The sequence below is a fragment of the Lepisosteus oculatus genome, chromosome 23, assembly GCF_040954835.1.
Source record: "Lepisosteus oculatus isolate fLepOcu1 chromosome 23, fLepOcu1.hap2, whole genome shotgun sequence".
NCBI classification, from domain to species: Eukaryota; Metazoa; Chordata; class Actinopteri; order Semionotiformes; family Lepisosteidae; genus Lepisosteus; species Lepisosteus oculatus.
This window is the reverse complement of record NC_090718.1, coordinates 6,266,326-6,287,788: the sequence shown is the minus strand read 5'-3', so window position 1 is coordinate 6,287,788 and position 21,463 is coordinate 6,266,326. Positions and strand designations below refer to the sequence as shown.

The 21,463-nt window shown below is 38.0% G+C and overlaps 1 protein-coding gene across 2 annotated transcripts in view; it reads right to left on the bottom strand.

Moving 5' to 3' along the window:
* Positions 1-20,417, bottom strand: part of ntm (neurotrimin) — a 356,899-nt gene extending 336,482 nt beyond the window's left edge. Inside the window, exon 1 of one of the 2 annotated variants that reach the window (XM_015337796.2) lies at positions 20,169-20,417. In XM_015337796.2, the coding sequence (XP_015193282.2) occupies positions 20,169-20,229 (61 nt within the window). In that variant the 5' untranslated portion in view covers positions 20,230-20,417. Of the gene's footprint in view, positions 1-19,849; positions 19,929-20,168 lie in introns of those variants that run through there. The other variant, XM_015337799.2, reaches the window with a different exon arrangement.
* Between the last annotated feature and the right edge of the window lie 1,046 nt (positions 20,418-21,463).

Below are 21,463 nucleotides of genomic sequence, written 5' to 3'. Positions count from 1 at the left end.
CCAGTACAGAATTCCTCCACATAAACAATTGACTGGAACCAACTTTGACTTATTTGAGTAATTTTATCCTCCAAGGTTCAAGAAAAAGAATTCATTCATCTCTTGATTAGATGCTAAAACATATAGTAACTTCATCTGCGAGACTTAAAGAGGGATATCTCTGTGGGCACGATGCTGGTAAGAAAGCAAGTCAGATAATATCCATGGCTTAGCTGTTTTTTTTTAACATTGGAACAGGTTTATTTATGTGGATGCTCATGGGGAATATACAGGAGCTATACCACACTGATGAAGGCAAATCAGTGGTCTCCACTTGTATAGTATTAACTAATTGCACTCAAAGTAGAATTAAAAAGCTCCCTGAAATGCTCAGCTTTTTAACTAAACCCAGTCAAAAGTGATATGCTTTAATTCATACTAAATCACTGCAATATCTACAAACTCTCAACTGTGTTTCTTACGAGATAGATACTTCATATGCACCTTCCTATTAGCAGTTCACTGAGGTGTTGCCATCAAATGGTGGCAAAAACACAAACTGCATGACTCTGGATAGTCAGCCAAAAATATTATACTCTAAGCCACAACGTGCCACTATTTCAAAATACTGCTTGGCATGCAAAAAAAGGTATGTTCAGGACGGATGGGGGAAATGTTGTTTCTCCATCAACGTGTACCAGTGTTATTAAGAGCAGAAGTAGTAGCCAGTGAATTAATATCAGTAATAATTACTGAAAATGGAAACGATGGAAGAAATGAACAGCAGCAAGCCAGAAGACCGAGTGGACAGAAAATCAATGCTCATTATTTACTTGGTTTGGTGCAAAACAAACAAGTTAAATGATTCTAAAGTTTGGAGAGGTCATTTTTTTTTCCCTCAATTCACCAGTGCATCAATCCAGAATCACCAGCTCGTAAGCCCCAAAGGAGCTTTCACAAAAGTTTTGTGGTCAATTACTTATTTGCCAAGTGAATATGCCTCCAGGTGCGTGGAGTTTGTATATTCTCCCCATGTTCGTAAGGGCCTCCCCCATGTTTATGTCGGTGTCTGTGTTTGCCCTGCAATGGGCTGGCGTGCTGTCCAGGGTGAACCCCACCTCGTGCCAGCTGTTTGCTGGGATAGGCACCAGCTCCCCTGCCATGCTGTGTTGGATGAAACAGTGAGAAAAGGGCTGGCTGGATGTGCCCCCAAAGGTTTTATGATTTGATTTTGTTAGATTATGCAATAAAAGGCATAAATAAAACAGATATACTCATTTTTAAACATCACCACTTTATAATGCTGTGTGCATACTCCAAACCAGCTCTGTGTTGTGTCCTACAGTGTGGGCAGGTGGCTAAATTTGAATGAGCCAATGACCCATTTCTCCTGCTCAAATCATGCATTTCTGATTCAAACATTACTGTAACCTCCAGGCCCCTCTCCATATGGTTATAACGCAGGATATTAATTTTCTATTATGGGCAGTTCATAGTAAGTGGACCTCACATATAAAACAATTTACAGGCAATACACAGCAACTCTGCTAAGACATTAACCACGATTGTAAATATATCAATCTACATGCTATTAATACTTTCATGCTTTTCTAACTGGAACCAATAAAAATAAAATCGGAGCTTGTCCCACAGGTGTGTGAGGTACCAAGTGCAATGAAGTGCATTTCAGCATCTATTGTCTGAACCACCGGCTCTCTGCTTCAATGATGTTAAGCTTGTTTTATTCCACGCAATGTAATTTATTTACATTAACATTTTGTTTTTGCTATCTGATTAAAAGAGGCTGTTTGCAGTCCTAAATGCAGTAATAAAGAGGCCTTTCCCTTTACATTGGAACAAGGTGGCATCACGGGTCCCTTGTGTATTCTCCTACAAAAGTTCTATGTGTTTCATATTGATCCACGAGAGGTTTCTAGGGAAGCAAACTTTTTTTCCTCTTAGCAAATGTATTGTCGAACATGATTTTTGAAATGACATCACCTGACTGCTCTCTCAAGTTATAAAATGCATTTCCCTTAAGGCTGGCTTCAGGCATGCTCACAGGGGACGTTTCCCATTACCCAGGCTTGGAACATCAACGCATTTTATTTCTGAAAAAAATACTGACAATTAAAACAATTTTGTATGAATTACTAAGCTTAATTGACTCCTTTACGATCAAATCCTGTACAAAAAAATCTTTGCAGTGACAGATTCTGACGGACGGAACGGATCTGATGTAAAATAAAAAAATTCTCTGTGGACAAATGAATGGTGATTTTGCATCAAAGTGTGGCTCCAGGACAAAAGGCAGAGATAAGTAATAATTTCAAACACAGGAAAGAGATTTATTGCTGATGACTGCATTTTAACTGCCATGATCTGCAAGATGCCTACAGTACATCTACGACTGCTTCCACCCAGGACACAGAGCTAAGAAAAGGTAAGCACTTTAAAAAGTACAGTATAAATTTACTGAAGTGAATTAGCAAGTCTATATGTCCTTTATTTTTCCATTCACTCTCATAAACTCTCATTAGTTTAGAAAATGGCATCACAAAAGAGACTACAGCCTCTTAAAACCCCAGCAACTGGTTAAAATGCCATCACAAGTAATCAATAGACTTACCACAAGAGTTTTCCTTCATTGCATTGGAAAATGGATTTTCAATATGGTTATAGGCAGGTCTTGGGTGTTACAGCACCCAGGGTGCAATAAGCCTGTTAGCAATGACCTTTCCAGGCCCTGCATTTTCTAAAAGGTCTCACAGGGCAAGGATAACGGTCTAGGGTGTAGGGTGACTGTGAATTTTTTCTCAGACTCTTGCAGTGCTGTACTCTTAAACTCTATAAAATGTTTCCTTTCCTAGGGGGGTCTAATTTTCACATCACACCCAAGAGAATTAAGGATACTTTAACTTTAAAGAGAGATGGACAGTAAGTAACCAACAAAGATGCCCGTTCTGGCCACCACGCATCATGAAATATCGTTTAAAGCTGAGAGCTTAAGTGAATTTAGGCCAAAAAAATTATATACTCTAGATACACACATTGCATCTCACAGTACCTATCCACCATGTTATTCAACCGCATTTCAATCAAAGAGTTCTCAAAAGTGATTTGTACACACCATGTACAGTGTAACTAGAATACCACTGTACATACTAAAGAGTTCTGAGATTTGCAGTAAGGCAGGGAATAGTCTCTCATTATGTAATAAGTCTAATTGAAAGACTATCGAGGTAATGATGTGTGTAAATCTTGTACTTTCTATATAAACTCCACAGACACCAAAATTAGGTACTTGTTAAATTCAGTCACCAGGAAAGTAACATGGGAGACTTGTTTTTTACATTTCACATCTTACTCTTACTTTACATTACATTAGTGATATAATGATATATGATGAGAGTGTGCTATACATACAGTATGTATTATATATTTAATTCACTTAATTTTAAAGGTTTTTAATTTTTTTCATAAATTAAGTTTTAAATTGGAATCACAAAACCCAAAGACATGGTGGTGTTTTGATGGTTCAAATTCACAGAGATAATTAGGGACTAGAACAATACTGTATACACATGGATGCCAAAAATAAATATAACAAGATTATTAAAAATGTAAGAAATATCTACCAACAGTGATACAAATGGATAATCAATTATTCAGGGATTCTTTAATTTTAATTCTTTAATTGCTAATCTTTCATTTTATTAGTCTCATACCAGTACTTTAAAATCTATAGACAAGTAAACATTTGACAACTTTCTTGACTTAAACATGCTTGGAATAAAAGTTTAATACACAGGTGTTCAGATGCAAATGTTGCACGCATATTCACTCAAACTAGAACTCTTGGCCAGGATGTCCGTATGTGCTTTTACTCGAAATTTGTGAAGGTCTACAAGTCAAAATTTAAATGGGCAAAAAACTCAGAATGTCTGATACCTGGATGTTGCAGCTGCTATGCTGAATATTTGCTGGTATTCAGTGCTGTTGGTCACTGACTACGTGAAACTAAAACTTGGAGCTAGTCAAGTCATTTCTCTTGTGGCAGAATCCTGCTTCAGGTAAGTTTCACAAGCCAGCAGATAAATTCAATGAAGTTTCCGTGGCTGGTCACAGTTATGCTGTCAAGTTGGAGTTGGAGTTCAGGGAGCGAGCTACGTCATGTCATCGCGGGTGGCGATTTGCCGTGACGTTGGAGTATCGATCTCATCCCGAGGTGAGCATTCCCCTCATAGGAGAATCACTCTGGCCCTGTCAGAGGAGTTATACCAGGTCAGTGCCAACTGAAGTTCAAGTGCAGAGGTTTTCCCTCGTGGGAGTTGTAGATGTCTTGGGCATCCATGTGGGCAGTTCATTACTGAAGGGGTCATGAGGGGTCCAACTTATAATGTTTTGATTTGTGTTAATGAGCCAACCTACTGTATTCTAATTATCAATCTCCCATCTCCTCAGCATTCCTAAGAAGCTAACTCAAAGCTTTAAGCAGTGCCACAGTCATTTTCAAGCAAGCATTTTCAAGGCAAGAGAAATATTATTATACAGTACCCTGTTTTTCAAACACTTAAATAAGAGCCCTCCAGCTACACCATCTTAATTCAACTCTAAACAAAATAAATGCATCAACATTTTATTTTCCGTCTGAAAAAAACCCACAAAAAACAAAAAAGCACTTCAGAATATTCTGGACAAAGAATCCTCTGCTTCATTATGCATGCACTGCGGTCTTTGAAGACAAGCTGTGCCCGTTTTGCCAAGATGCAACATCGCAGTTCATCCTATAGGTCTATAATTGGATTGAGATGTATTGATTGGAAAGGCTTAGGAAGAACTGTGAAGTCCCTTATTACAAGACTCCTGATCCCTCAGAATCAATGAACAGGGGAACTGTCACCATGGTCACCTTGTTAATGCCAAAACCTTCCAGGTAAAATAGTGGACTATAATGAAAAGTGTTTTTAGTAGAGTGACTGCATGCATGTGTATGGACCCTGCAAGGGACTGGTTCCTCAGGCAGGGTACAAACCCACTTTGTGCCCAGTGTCTGCCATGGGAGAGTTCCAGGGATGAAGAATCCCTAAAAATAGATGGATGGATGGATGAATGGAACAATCTAAAATCCGCTTTCGATCGCATCTTTTCCAGGAATGCCTTAAGCCAAGAGGATACACAAAGCATCACCACCAAAAGGGGAATTCATAGTGAGCTTCAGTTCTGTTTGTTCTCCGATGTGCGAAATATGAAAGCACCTTGGAATTAACCTTTCCTAAGACATAATAACGTGTTACATCTAATGAACAGCCTTCCAGGACATCTAAGATTTCAAAATGTTAACCTCTTGACTTCTGTCATTCTTTCCTTCCAATTCCCACTGGCCTAGGTCTTTTACCATTCTCAAGTACTGCATTCAAGTATAAATTAGAAAAGGTCCCATAGCATACCTGACCAGGAGTGTGTGGAATCAACTTTGAGTGGGCTCAAACATGCGCATTTTTAAAATCCAACAAGCCACTTAGAAAACACAATAAATATGCATTTCAAACACCACGTAAATTTATTAAACATGTTGCACTACACTGAGCATGCTATTCCTAAATATTTTGCGTGACTCATTTTATTTTTAACAAGTTTATAATGCAAGAAAATCCAGGCACCTTAAATGACAAATGCATAGAGAATTCTCTCAACAACTGAACAAGAATCAGCCCTTGGAGGTGCTCAACAGGAAAATACTTACGCCTTTCTACACAACACATTATGTAACGCAGTTAAAACAGTCCAGAAAGACTTCAAAAGTTTCTAATCAATAACTTCAGTGCTTCCAAACCAGTTTAATTGAGCACAAACACAGAAAGAACACAGAACAGTTCACACAGTTAATTAATATGAAACCCAGAGATATAGTCTTCCATTTTACCTTTTTACCGATGTATAAAAGGAGCGTGTCCAAATTATCTTCAGTGCCCACTTCACTGTTTTACTTTCCTAACAAAATTGCCAATAGTATAAATCCATTAATACATTTTAATAATTTGCCAAAGCCAATATTGCACTTATACATATGCATGTTAGCCATTCATGCTCATGACCATTAATTATCATGGCAAACATACTTTTAGTTATCATTGTCTGCAAAGGCACTTCTACATTATTAGACATTCAGAAACATAACCACTCACATTAAAAAACTGTCAGTGGTTTGAAGACCACAAAACAAAAATATTAGTGGTGAAATGACATTGTTTCCTACCTTCTACCACAATAGTATTGTGTTTAAACAGCCAGTGCTGGCCGAGACTTAGGTTAAGAAGGGAAACTAGAAAATGCTGGTCCCATCAAAAGCATTTCTGTTTGAATTAAATACTAAAAAAGGTTTAGAGTCTTATGATGATAAATAGAACTGATCTCAAATTCTAAGTGCTCACAAGCATTCAGCATCAAAACTGCACATTAAAATTCTTCTGACCACTTCCTGAAGAAAAGAAAATGGTTTTGAAAACAAAGTGCTAACATTCCGGAAAATATAATACTTTCAAATTGATAACATACAGTGCCTTGCAAAAGTTTTCATATCCTTGCACAGTATTTGTCTGTTTACGTCATGACCCTTTTAAATAGCAATTAATCTGTTATATAAACATCCTACTCTAGACACATAAAGAAAAAGTAAATAGATAATATGAAAGAAAAGATGAAAAAATGCGATTGAATTAGTATTCAAACCTTTTGTTGTAGCAAAATTAGTTGAGTGTCTGTGTGCTCTAATAATGGTTTTTATGATTTCAGAATAATAACACCAGTTATGGTAGAGAATTTCCAGGTCAGGTAGAGAATTTCAAGGTTCCAACATGAACCCTGAGGAGCTTTCATAGCAAAAGAAAGATGAAGCCACTGAAAAGCAGTGGTTATATAACACAAATTTGAAAATTGTGTTTTCCTTTAATCTGGTGTAAGCCCAACATCACTGAGTCAAGACCATCCCTACTGGCAAGCATGGTAGTGGCAACACTGGGCTGTAGTCTTGCATCAGCAGAAACTGCAAAGCTTGTCAAGATTAATATGGAAGACAGATGGACTTAAAGTACTGCAAATCTTAGAGGAAAACCTGATTCAGACAAACTACTAAAAAGAAAAATGACCCTTTCAGTGGGACAATGACCCAAAGCACAGGGCCAAAGATACACAGAAGTGGCTCAAGTATAAGAAAGAAATGTACTTGAGTGACCCAACCAAAGCTCTGATTTGATGGCGAATGGTGAACCTACGGAAAGACTTGAACATGTCTGTCCATAAGCAATCCCAAAGCAACTTCAGAGAGCAAATCTTCCAAGAAGAAGAGAGAAAAAATGTACCGTAGGCTTACTTTACAAAAATGGCAGCAATTACAGCCACAAAAGATACTTCCAACAAATATTTAATCCACCGACTGAATAAGTATTCACATCATCATATAGCAGTTTCGATACATTAATCTATAGTTTTTGTTGACATTTTCTTTAACCTCTCTCATCCTTAGAGGTCTTCAGTTCAAGCATTCAGGTTTTGAATAAAATATTACAGTAAGTTTAAGTAATGAAACAAATGGGATTCAAGAGAAAGGATCTGAAAACGTTTGCCAGGCTCTGTATGTGTACTTTTTTTTAGAAGAAGTCGATGTGGAGATCCGCATCAGCGTGCAGGCCGCAGGAAATCCGGCAGAGGTTAATGTCAGGATGAAAACTAGAAGGAAAAAAAGCTGCTGGGGCTGCTGAGCCTTCTTCAGGTGTGACAGGGAAAGAGAAAGCGTGCTGGGATTTGAAGAAAAGGAGAACAAAAGATCATAGGAGAACAGGCACAGCATACAAGAGTGTCAAAAGTATTGTAAACAAGGGGAAAAAAAACCTGCATTTATAAATGCCTGGAGATAACTGAAAACAAATTAGTCCTTTATGGAGAGCTGGTGGAAAGTATTGTGCTTGTTTTACCAGATCGGGACAATCAAGGGTAAGAGGGGTAAAGTGGGGGAACTAATGGCTTTGAGAGATCTTTGATCCTCGCTGATCTGATGTGAGCCCAGAAACAGGAGGGCAACTATCTACCTCCTTCACCAATATACTGTACATAACAGGGCACAGGAAAGCAACAGATGAGACTGCTGGATACACAGGATCTCAGGGTCATGCATATATGTGTAACTGAATATATATTTGCAAGTAATGCAGCAAACGGTGCCTGATGTGGATGGCGGCTGTGGCAGGTTTATATGAATTCTGGACAAGAGGACTATGTACATAAGTGGCATGAAATAAATATATTGTGTTTCTTGCAATACATCAAACACACTAACTTATTTAATATAGAAAGTAATCCAGATGCTCACATGAACAATAAATATTGTCAGATGGTGTAGATGACACAATATATTTTTTTTAATCTGTATGATATTGACATATACAGTATTGACTACTGGTTAGTTGTTTCATAGGTCTCACAGGTCTCGGATTATCTACTATTATTTCTATTAATAGAAATCTTGGTCTGCAAAACATGTGCCATTTGTGTTTAGACTGATGCATACAAAAAAAACTAAAATAAAAACATTAACATATACTGGAGGTTTTTTCTCACAAAAGGCACAACTTGAATTCACAAGAGAGAGTGTGAAGGAACACATTTCACAAGCTGTGATGGATTGCCAACAAAGCAGACCACATCACGTCAAAATAAAGCGCTCCTACTTTACTAGAAGGGGCTGTGTACACATTCAATATTCACTACAACTGCTGAAGCGGAACAAAAGATCTTTCTGCAAGTAGGAGAATTAAAATATTTGAGTAAGTGCAGTATGACTTGTTTTAGTTGCCCCGCACTGCCAAAGTTCTGATTTGGATATGCTTCATATGCTGAAGTAAATTGAGAAATAAAACTGAAAAAATTCTGCTGCTCAAATGAAAGGGATTCAAACATTTGCTCCCGACTACATCAGTGAAAAGCTGAAGTGTCAACTCCCAACACTGACTTGAGTTCCCAAAAAGAGCCGCTTCGATCCTGCGAGACTGTGCTTGCTTTTGTTCCTCCAAGACAGTGGAGTGATCTCCCAGCCGGATCAGAACTTGCAATCAGTCAGCACTTTTAAATCCTGTCCCAACTAACTCATCTCACACTTAAATTGTAACTTTACTATTAATGTATTATATTAATTTGTACACGGCCATCTTTTTTGTAAGGTGCCCTAGATGTACCACTTATGGTGCCACTCAAAATGCAGTCTATTGTAATGAACCTTACTGTATTGAATCATTAGAAATGACATATCCATTACATTTCATTTCAGGGGACAAAAAAAAAACAGAAAGCTTTTTGCGTAGCATTAAAAAAAAGTTTTAAAAGGCAGTCCTTACTCTCTGTGTACAGAAACATCTTGGCTTTGGCTGAACTGCTTCGACTGTCACGGTAAATGGAAAATGTTGAGTGGACTCAGCCATTAGACCCAAACGACTAGAACGCACTGTTAAAGTCTTTCAGACATAATCAATACAAGAGGGCTGCCCAGGAGGGAGTGTACCACCTTTCTCGTATTTGATGACCAATTGTTGCCATAGTCTGTAGGAATATTTCAGACCTCCGCATCAATAAGATGGACAGTTCAATCATACAGCCCCGAGCATTCCATTATTTTGCAGTGAGAATTATTATTGTTTTCTTAAACTATAGGGCACTACTACCTACTAAAACCTAATAAGTCTATATTGAGCATCAACAATCTACTCAAAGCTTCTACTAATCTTTTCTGCTATTGTTACAGCTAGGACTGCTATTAAATTTAGCTAACTTAAAGAAAAAAAAAACATATAACTAAGAAATCTTTAAATCATGCTGAGCAGAACTTCAAAGACCTGATCACAAAAAAGGTAAAAGGTGTGTCAGTAGCCAAAATGACGCATAGCAGTAGTTAAGCCATCATATTTACTAAATGAATCAAATCTGATTCCTGCTTCTTTTCTTGAATATCATTTTTTTCTTCTATGCATGCCTATAAAGATAAAATGTTAAATTTTATATTACAAAATATAAATCTATCAGATTCAACTGCTATCTTCAAGGCAAATGATTCAAACATCAGTAAATCAATACAATGTTTTTGCAAAAAGAATGAAGTCTTTTTTTCCTCAACAACATGTCATGACGGCCACAAATATCCTAACATAATGCAGCATAGCTACCTTAGCATTCTAATAAAGTATGGAATTATGCATGTTCCTTTCCAGCTTACTTTAGAAATGCTGAATCTCATCAAGCTGTTTACAAAGAAAATTCCAGAGAACCAGATCTTCCTTACATAATATTTTGCTAGCAATTTGTTGCGTGGATATGCACACCATTTATTCTTTCTGAACAAATATAAGACAATGTTACTACTGTTTTAATTAAAACTGTTCCTAAAAGGCATTTAAAAATAACAAAATGAAAAAACATTGGAATTTTATAACAAGACGTATACACCCTAAAATCATGGTCTGAATGAATGTTAACCAATTTCTTGTTTTTGTAAAAACTAGTCAAGAATCACAATGGAACACCATGATTAATGAGAAATATTAAGTTTTATATTGACCTAGAAGTACCATTAAGATCGCTACTCAGGCGTTGAACATTAATTATGAAGATCCCCATAAGCTTTAATGGTATTTAGTAAGCACTGCAGTATCTGCAATGAAGCAGTCCACAGATTTGCAAATAAATTTTGAGAATGTCAAATTACTGAACATTTTATTCCACTAGGAGCCATTTATGTGTTTATCAAAAGTGGAACAGAAGGAAAGAAACAATTTTAATATAAGACAATTTATTTCAGTCCCTTAATACTATGCTCTTCTTGTGCACTGCTACTAAAAGGCATCAAATATTTCTATTGATTGAAGTCAAATCATTCTAAAATGAAGAAACTACAGTGAAGAAAATACTATTTGTATTTTAAGGAGTTAATTACTTAGGCAAACTGTGTTATCACATTTAAACATTGGCTGTCCCTCATAGTTGAGGATAATTATCTCCTATAACCTATATAGGATCTGCACACTCTCTGGTATGACAAGCAAGTGCTGTTGGTAGATATCTGATCAAGTACATGTAATCCCCTCAAGGTGAACTCTACTGGATTCTCATTCTCACACCTTTAGGGCTCACAGTGCAGAGCTTCATCCTCGATATTCTTTCTCTGTCTGGCTTGGTCAAACACCATAAGCTCCCAAAAGCTGATATCAATGTGGCGTTTCTTTTTTTTTTGCTTTCAATGGATGCTTCTTCGACCTACCTCTGCGGGATTGATTTGGATTGATTTGGACGTTGGAAGAAGAGATCCTTCTCTGGGAGCCTGGAGTCTGACATCCACATAAGACCAAATCCTAAAACTCACAGCGGACAGTCATATCTCAAAGTGTGGTGCTTGACTGGATGAGGCAGGCCATCAATTTGGTTTCAGTTTTGATGGTTTGATCCTCAAACAGCAAAACCTTCTCTGGCAGTCAATTAACATGCTGTTGAATATCTCTACCAGCTCTGGGAGTCCACAAAGATTTGGTCCAAGTTCGGCATAAAAACCTTCTTTGGTTCCATTGTCTGAATATAGCAGGGGCTTTTACAGAAAACACACATTGGTTCCCTGCTAATTTGAAATGAAGAGTTGTGAAATGTACACGGATGCCAACTCGGAACTCAAGTAGGAAGTAGCAGATTTATTTCTTGATAGCCAAAGGTGTAGACATCTCCATGTTCCTTGAACTAACTTCATAGGCTACAAATACATTAGTGTTCACTGTTTGGATAGTACTCGTCCCAGATTTTCTTACACAAAATTTAGGATGTCAACTGCAGAAAGCTGATACCTCTGAAAATGGCTATGGCCATGCTAAGACGGATGATTTCTAGAGTATTTTTTTAACCACCTTCCTAAAAAGAAACCTGAGCAGAGAGTAGATCATATTCTTCTAAATTACAGCTAGAAACCTTCGGTCAATGTGCTTTATTACCCAAATAATTTAATAATAATAATAATAATTGCTTACACTTATATAGCGCTTTTCTGGACACTCCACTCAAAGCGCTTTACAGGTAATGGGAACTCCCCTCCACTACCACCAATGTGCCGCATCCACCTGGATGATGCGACGGCAGCCATAGTGCGCCAGAACGCTCACCACACATCAGATATCAGTGGGGAGGAGAGCAGAGTAATGTAGTCAATTCATAGATGGAGATTATTAGGAGGCCATGATTGGTAAGGGCCAATGGGAAATTTGGCCAGGACGCCGGGGTAGCGATGTCTGACCAAATCATGATCTGGGAATGGAAGATGCCTGTACGTAAAATCTTTAATTGTGGAGACACCATTGCACACCAGCTTCCACATACTGCATATCACTGATACTGCATGTAGACAGAGCATGACCTTCACCCAATGGTATGGTGGCCAAAATGAGCAGAGGTTTCATTCTTTCCCAGCTGAGAAAATTGACTTGGGAATTAACTAATCAAAGTATCAAAGCAACTAATCTTTTTCAGAAGCCTCTGTTCTCAGCATGAATGCATTTCTTTAGCTAAATGGACATCTACTCCATTCAGTTCTTAATTCAAGAAACCACATCACAGCAGAAAGGTTACAATGAGAAATATCGACTGAAAGTGCCCAGAAAAAGTCTTTTCTTGAAAGATGTCAAACATCCAAGTCAGTTCTTGGCTTCATCCTACTGTATTTCTAAAACTTTTACAAGATCATTATTTCTGAAAAAGAACAAGAGTTTCATGCCAGGAGCTCAGTTTACAAATTCAACTACTCACTTTCAGCCTAGGTTAGAGGCCAAAGGAAGGAAACAACCTCCTACGAAAATGAACCTTATTTGGACAGTTTTTTGCTTTTTGTTACAGGTGTAAAGAAGTATTATAGATATTTTTCTAAGGGTAAAGGATAATTCTTCCTACAGCAAGTGACTTAAAAGAAATTTCCAATAAAAATGTTTTCCAAAGAAATTATCAAAAAGTAAAAGAATTTCTTAAGTATTTATTTGGTGCAGATATTCTCCCTGGCAGGTAAATTACAGACGTCTAAACATTTTCATAAATGTTTTCATTCCGGGTATAACAAATCATTACAATATTTTATCAAGCGTAGTAAGGAAAGGTATTAATAGGTGCCTCACTTATCTTCTACATAAGCCAAAAGAAAAAAAAAATCTACTAAAATATGGTCGAATTCCTATCCTGTTAATTGAGGCTCAAAAAACGAATCTAGGCATAATTAACCTGCGTGAAACTCTAAAAAATTGTCTCTCAGCAAGGTTATGACTCCTCTCAAATGAAGCCTATTTGACATGAAATCAAAGCAAAAATTCCAGCCTAGGCCTCTACCGAGCTGGAAATTTCAATTAAAAGCATTTGCTGCAAGTTAAAGGGACATTCAAGCCCCAAGATAAGAACAAATAATAAAGGAAGGGAAGAAGATATATGTATTTCAGCATGCTGAAGCTGGACTTCATATACATTCCATCAATAACCTTATTTGTTAATGCCAGGAAAACTAATCTCTTTTGTTGCAGCTTGTGACAGATGCTGATAAATGACATTAAGATGAAAAAGCATTATCGGTTTAACAACACCATTTGCCTCTGCAAAACTGCAACATCGCCCATTTTAGCAGCTCAGATGAGGCAATTTTGTGCTCTCCTGTGTTGTTGTGATAAATCCCTGGGGGAAAACCTTCCACTCGATCATGCCTTCATCTGGCTTTATTTTTATACGTATGTAGGAGCAGAAAGAAAAAAAGATGCGTGTCAGTGTCACCACAATGCATATTCATGTATCACTACCAGACACTCAGAATAATAATTGTTAGACATGGTGATAAGCTTATAACAATGTCGGCTTTGTCTGACACCCAGAGAATAACTACAGTGGCAGAACATTATTTTTGACTACAAAGCCGTTGTACTTTAACACTGTACGTAATCTCTATTTGCATGCTTTTTTTTCCTCACTAGCGCCAATAATTAAGTCTTCCCAAATCAGTGTTTCTTTGGCGGTGGCATTATAAGTTATCAACCTTAATTCTGCTCACAATATTCACAAGACTCTTCTCACTCCCAAGACGTTTTGATTTCGGTCCACCTTGTCCAGTTCTGTTTGATGGCCACGAGCGATTGACAGTAGTATTGTTAGGGAGATGTGCGGCCGTTAGAAAATATGCAGAACCTGTCAATCCCTAGAGAAGTATTTGTCTGTTTTTTGAAGTAAGAAATTCAGTAACAAAATAAATCTCTAACTTTTTCTTCTCAAGTAGAAAATTCATAACAATTCCACAGACACAAGTAGTAATTCCTTCTCTTTTTGTCTAATTTGTTACTTGGCATGTGTTCTGCTATGATAAGTGATAGTGTTAATTGAAATTCTAAGCCCTCTGCCCCGCCTCAGACAAATAACCACCCAGCCACATGGTAATCACAGACAGAAGGATTAAGGCCCCAGACTCCTGGTGCAAAGCAGCTCACAAGAACTTCTCCACCATCTGCTTGGTAATCTCCCTCATTATGATCACCATCCTTTCCCAGTTCAAACTCCTGAATCTGGGCTGCATTCGCCAGGATTTTAATCAAGCATCCGAAGTCTTCATACCATAAAACTACTGAGCTTCCACTGTGCCGCACGCGAATGTGCAGCAAGAATACGATCAACTCCACTATCAATGTGGACGAAACACTCCCCTGCTGCTGAAACCACAGCCAACGGCTCTGGTGGGGCAGTCTCCTTCACATTCATGCTCGGTGGTCCACTAAGCACTGCACTCAGCATAGGCCTGAAAGCCTGCAGCAGCAGTTCTCCAAGGCAGGGAGGAAGAGGGTTGTCCACCATCTCTGATGAAGGGAGAAACTAAGCACCTGTCAAGTTTATTTCTTTGGTGGACATCCATCCCTTTGCTTGTATTTGTCAGACACCAAGAAATTTCTCCAACTACATGAAAACATATTTTTAATGCATCAAATAACGATGTCATTATTTGCTCAGCGGGCCAAGCCTCACGCACTGTATTGCATCAAGAGCCATGCAGTTTCTCCTGACGTAGCTGTGGAGCACTGAGATGTCATTTTCCTGCTGCTTCAATATGAGCAGACAGTAACAGTTTCATTAGTAAAAACATATTTTAATAAGCCACTTGTTCATCAAAGGGATTAGTTACAGGCATAAACAGTCTTTGTGACATTAATATAATCTAAATAATAATTAGTGTTATTGTGACTTGTTTTTTTTTTAATGTGACAGGATAAAGACATTCAAATTCAAATAATGCTTGAACCTACATCATAAATTGTTTGCACAAAATGCTGTAATTTCATAAATGTACTTTGTGAAGGATCACATACTGTAATCTTTATCTTGGCTTTGAAGCAGATTGTTGAATTTAATCTTTTTTTTTCCTCTAAAATGTCCTTACCACTATTTTTTTATAAAATGTACAGTAATAAAAGCAAACACCCTTGATCTTACCCTTTTGCATGTCAGCAATTAAAGCAAACAACTGCAGCATGACATTGTATTTCGCTTCTTTTTACAGAACTATTCATACACAAAAATAAAACAAGAAATTTGCCTCATAAAAACTGAAATGGCTGATACAACTATGATTGTCTATGAAGATCAGAATAAGACCTGAACAGAAAAAGAGAAGTCCGTAAAAAGGTTTGTGTTTTAACTAAGCCAACTTCAGCCTTGTAGCTTGTTCTCAACAACATATTTGTCATGCCATGCTACGCTTGATGGCTAATGTCCTAAATGCAGCAACTAAAATCAATATTAATCAGATTGTAACACATGAGTATATGAAAGCTGGCGATTTCAATTACAAATATTACCTGACACCTCGAAAAAAAATAAAGACAGGAAAGCACCTTTCCCAAGTTTCACAAAGCAGAGCGATCCGTGTCAATACCCCCACACACAGACAGAAGCCAGCATTTTCTGCCTACACACTATGATGCACCAGTGCAAACTCCCTTGCGAAAGGTGACACTTTCATAAGTGAGAAAGCAGGCTTCTGAAAATAAATTCGCTAATGCCTCCAGGTTTTTAAAAGATGTAAATTATTCAGAGTACTTTGCAGCAGATCTGGAATTCGTTTCACTCAACTTCCAGTCACTTTGATGCCATTATGATTATTGTGCTTCTTTTATTTTCTCTGCTGGCTTCAAAATAAAGAGTTGCTTCAAAGTAACAGCAGGCAAACAGATGAGCCACGCTCTGCTCTTCAGTGCAAGACAGAGGAAAGCGTTGCAGAAACCGGGCTACGTGACCTCATGAAGAGGACGACCGCTGATGGCAACGAAGGGGGCAGCTTCCTTGTACTGTACCGTACTTTCAGATTTAACAAGAAATCTCTAAATTGTGGCACCCACCCCACCGTCACAGCGAGGATAAATGAGTTGTTTGTCATTGATGGTGAAGGTCAGTTTACAAAAAAAAACACTGTAAAAAGGTGGAAACGTATTTAGAATAGAATCGCCGTCCAGAACAATCCATATGCAGAACATCAAATTGACGTCCAATTGCATAACTGGGAGGGGACAACTAAGCACCGGGCTATTTATATCATTAACTCTCTCTGGCAGCAAGGCAGAATGTTTTATTCGTGTCATTAGAATAAAGTTGCATTCCAGCTTGGGAAACAGTGGGTTTACAAGTGTTTTATACCCATTTTACACCAAGAAGAAAAAAGCCGTCAACAGCAACAGTATTACTCTTCACAGTCACTGTACAGTCTATACTGTGGGCAGCCTCTCAAGTCATTTATATGCATTGCTACGTGAAAGTCTCCTCCCATGATCATTTCAAAACCCCATAACGCTCTTATCCATTTCCTCAGGTTTATTCTGTTGTATCATGGGATTCTGCAGACACTCTTCATACTTTTAATGCTGCTGTAGTAAAACTGTGAACAATCAACAGATACTGTGAACATACCAACAGATAAATCTCTCACTGGATCGCAAAAATGCCAGAAAATGTAAAAATCGAAATGGAGCCTAATTAACCTCTGCAAACCCAGAACGCTAAGTGCCGTTTATTTTTGAGTAATTAAGAGAGACAAAAGGCGCGCCTCAGGAAAGCAAAGAGGCACAAAAGAACTGGTGGAGCAAGAGTGACTGGAGATTCTCTTCATAAAAGAAAAATAACTACATGTCAGAATAAAAATAATTCACATTTATTTTACATTGTGCCAGACTACCAGCAGAATCTAGAGTCTACACTTCTTACCAAACTCTTACAGAACACAAGTGCAACTTTCAAGCTAAAGTCAGGAAGCTAGAGGCACCATAAAAAAATACTGGAGTTTTATGAATAAATGATCTGTATTTATACACATCCCTGACTTGTTTTCTCAAAAGAAAAACTATTTTAAATGTGGCAATGTAACAATTTACAACTATGTAACCCACTTCTGATTTATAAATGAAGTCTGTAGGTCATCTCCCAAGATGATTACGACAGCAATCTCCTACCCATGACCCAAAATAAAAATCCAAGGATGTCACCTGTGCTCCAAATGTCCTTAATTTCTCGTGGGGAAATTCTAGGCGTGCGTCTCTTTGAGGAAAAAAAACATGGCCTCGTTTTAAAATCTCCCGTATTACGGTGACGTCTCGCAACAAGCATGTTGGAACTAAAAATCCAGTTCTACTTTAAGACGAACAATAAAAATGGGGCAATATGAGCAGAGCCGGCCGACCACCTGTCTGACTCCATTATAACCAGAACGGTGAAAGCAGGACCACAGCCGTGTGATGTCTGTGTACAGCCTTGCTCTTTTCACAGTCACAGCAGCATTTGCACTTTGCCTCATTTTAAATGTGTGGGGTGCATCTGAACATCACCATTTCTGATGTCTGACATCTCAATTAGTCCTTTCTAGCTGAGCTGTTGTGACCGAACGGGGAGAGATTTTTAACAAAGCTGTGCTTTGATCTCCACATCTTCAACAGAAAGCTGAATGTACAAGGCTGATAACCATTTTCCTCTCTCTTCAAGCCTTTATGACGATTGTTATTCCGTTTTTTGTTTTAATTCCCAAGAACTAACAACCTTACAAGGGAATAATTGCAATGAGCGTGGCCTGCATGGGTCATCTAATTGCCATTTGGACCATTTCTTTCCATGAATCGCACTGCATTCTGGTCAAACTCTCTTAGAATCGTGCGACACTTGCCCTGGGAGCTCAGCACAAAATAAAGAAGAAAAATCATCGATTCTTTCACAATGAAAATACCTGGCCATTCACTGGACTATGTACAACAAGAGAGAGTCCTTGGCCCAGAACTAAGGAATGTGTCCATTTTTTTATAGCTACAACTTAGCAGCTCTCCTTTGTTACCTACCAGTGATAGCATTTCCTGTTTAAACTGTAATGCAAGCACATTTTTTGCTTTACCCCGTTTCCAGTCAGTTTTAAATCTGCAGTGGAGAAAAGAAATGTCTATACCAGGGGGAGTGCTTCCTTATTAATCTGATGAACCCATGTGGCTGACATGTTCTCCAAACTGACTTACAGGTGTTCGAATTATCAACTGTTGCGCACACAAATGGTGGCACTGCTGTATACAGCTGGGTCACTTTGAGTTTGAATCCTATGGATCCTTTACCATTACTTGACACAGATTTCACGTCTATTTTGCTGTACACGGTACACATGAGTGCACAAGAAAGAGAAGACCTATACATTTACACACTGTAGTTCAGATCAGATTGCCCAGTGATAATGGCACATACAAATGACCCATTAAGGAGTGGTAACTTCACAGGAAAATAGCTTCATTTTTAATGTATTTTAATTACCGGCTGCTGGCTCTTCCTACGCAGGATCAGAAACGCAGAAACAAAAAGAGTATTTAATGAGTCCCATTAAGGACTGCATTATTGAATATGGCTTGGATCCATGTTGCATCTGTGTTCAAATTTATTTGAAATGTCAGCTTTCTGTGCATCAACAAACAGTTTTGTACTGAGGATATTTTTAGTGTTGTGCCCTATGGGAACAGATTGTCTGGTATCACTTCAAATGTCGAAGAGAGCGGTTCTTGTGCCCATGAAGCAATAAACGCACAAAATAACAATTGATAATCAATTTTAATGATAAAAACTGAAGAGTCTCTTTAAACTACATGAGTAAATTAAATTTGATCATATTAGATCATTTAAACCCTGTATGTTCAAACATACATAATATAAAGAAGAAAACAATATTTAATATTTTCAATATTTTCTTAGGTGGCGGCAGAGTCGCAAGTTTCACTGCTGTTTCCATTGTGTTGTGTACTTCTGCAACACCTGAGGCTTTTGAAAGCGCTAAACTGTATCCTTATTTATAGAGAAACGGGGTTCTCTATCTTTAATCGCTAGAATCTGCTGCTGGGTTCATTTAGATTAGGTTTTGTGACCTGAACACGCTGTCAGTAGGGATTAAGAGCCAAAGCTTAATCAACTTTATGTAATGACCTTCCAGACAGAGCAAACGACACTTCAGACTGCGTCTGTAGCAGAACTAAAAAAAGGTTACATTAGCAAAGAGGGCAGGAATTAAATCGCTTTCGAGATGATGTTGTGAGCAAGAACTTCATGAAATGGCAACAGACAATTTTAAGCGCAAAACCAATACTGCTCATCCGTCAGGATTACAGTCCGCAGTTTTAGTCTTTAAAACCACGAGTCACCTGTTAATAAAAGTTTACTCGTTAAAGAAAAAAAAATGCTGCCCAAATATAGAAATAATTAAATACACAGTACAGCAAATATCTCAATCACATGTGCAATATTTAGTGTGTGTGTATATATATATAACAAATACCTTGTTGGGTTTTTCAGCCTTCGGGGGAGATGGAACGCGTCTTAAGAGCCAAGATATCTTCACTGCTCAGTCATGTCAAAATAATCACTCTGTTTTACCTCTCATTCACTGTATAACACCACTTCAAACACATCACTTAAGCGGCAGCGCAACCTGAAAGTATCAAACAGCAAACAACACCCACATTTACCAACGCAATTAACTGCCGTTGTTGAGACTTCGAACTGATCAACTACAGAGCGGGGTGGTTGGCTTAATTTTCAATTGGCCACAGGTGAGGCACATTCCATGCAAAACTGGGAAAAAGGGAAAAAAATACCTTGATGAAGCACTAGAAGTGTCATTCCTGTCAGGACAAACCAGTACACGGGATTGTTCATGGCGCTTCAAGGAGTAGTTTTCTACTGGCAGTAAGACTCCGCGATGTGTTACAGAAGAAAGGTGATTTGAAAATCCAGTTAAAAGTAAACGATAGCAAAGCGCTCAGTTCCCGCTGATAATTCTCAATCAAACTGACTGCGAAACAGTCTACAACACAGGCAGCAGAATGTCCCTCCTTCATACAGGAGCTATTGGTTAAGCCATGTGAAAGATCTCGCAGCTTCGGTCTGCGATAGGCTTTCTCTCAGATTTTACTGGCAGCTGTGCAAGAGCTGGTTATGTATTATTTCTTTTAAAACCCATTAAAATCAACTTTTGGAGTTGTTTTTTGGTTCTTTCAGTTTCCTTTTTTTTGGTAAGATTTTGTATGATTATTTTTCGTATAAGTTATATCCAGTACGATCAGTGGGGACAAGAGAAAAGATGATGTCTTTCGCTCATTTCAAATGAGATGTAAGAAAATGTAATGTACCATCAGGGAAACACATACACACTTAAAGCCCGTCCAATGAAGTCGTCTTGATTTGCTATAATAATCCTCATTTGCATGCATCCCACAAAGATCAGCACTTGTACATTGTGTCTGGAATGAAATACTAACATAATGTATATACTGTACACAAACAAACGCGTGTATCACATACTGTAGAAGTTCTACATTTCAGTACTTTCACCTTTTTGTTTACATTATGAAGCTTTATATTCGCTATGTAAATATATATATTGACTTAAACATGTTTAAATAACTTTCCAGTAAGTGGAAATAGATGTTTTGTCTGGTTAATTGGTATTTTCCTCTCTTTTCCTTTTTTTCTGTACATTTCTAATTTTGCATCTACCATTTTCATTTTTACTACAGTTCCCCATATTGTATACAATCAATCAATACAGAAAGATGTGCAATTATTTAAGATAGCAGCACTATTTTGATGGTGGTAGTTAAAGGCGGTGGTGGGAAGGCGTTAATAAATTGTTAAAGAATCGGCTTGTTGTTGTCAGTGGGGATCGCTGGGATCCTTGTGAGAACTCTACCTTTCTCCACCCATTGTCCCAGTACCAAACTTAAGCCCCCTAATCTTTGGGGGAAAAAGCCTGTCCCACTATCACAGCGAAGGACAATCGAGACTTTCTGCCTTGGTCTTGGTGCAGCTCCAGGCTTAACCAATGGAAGTCCCTGCTGAGCTCACACATGCACACATTGCCTTCAGCCACAGCCAAAAAAAATCACGGATC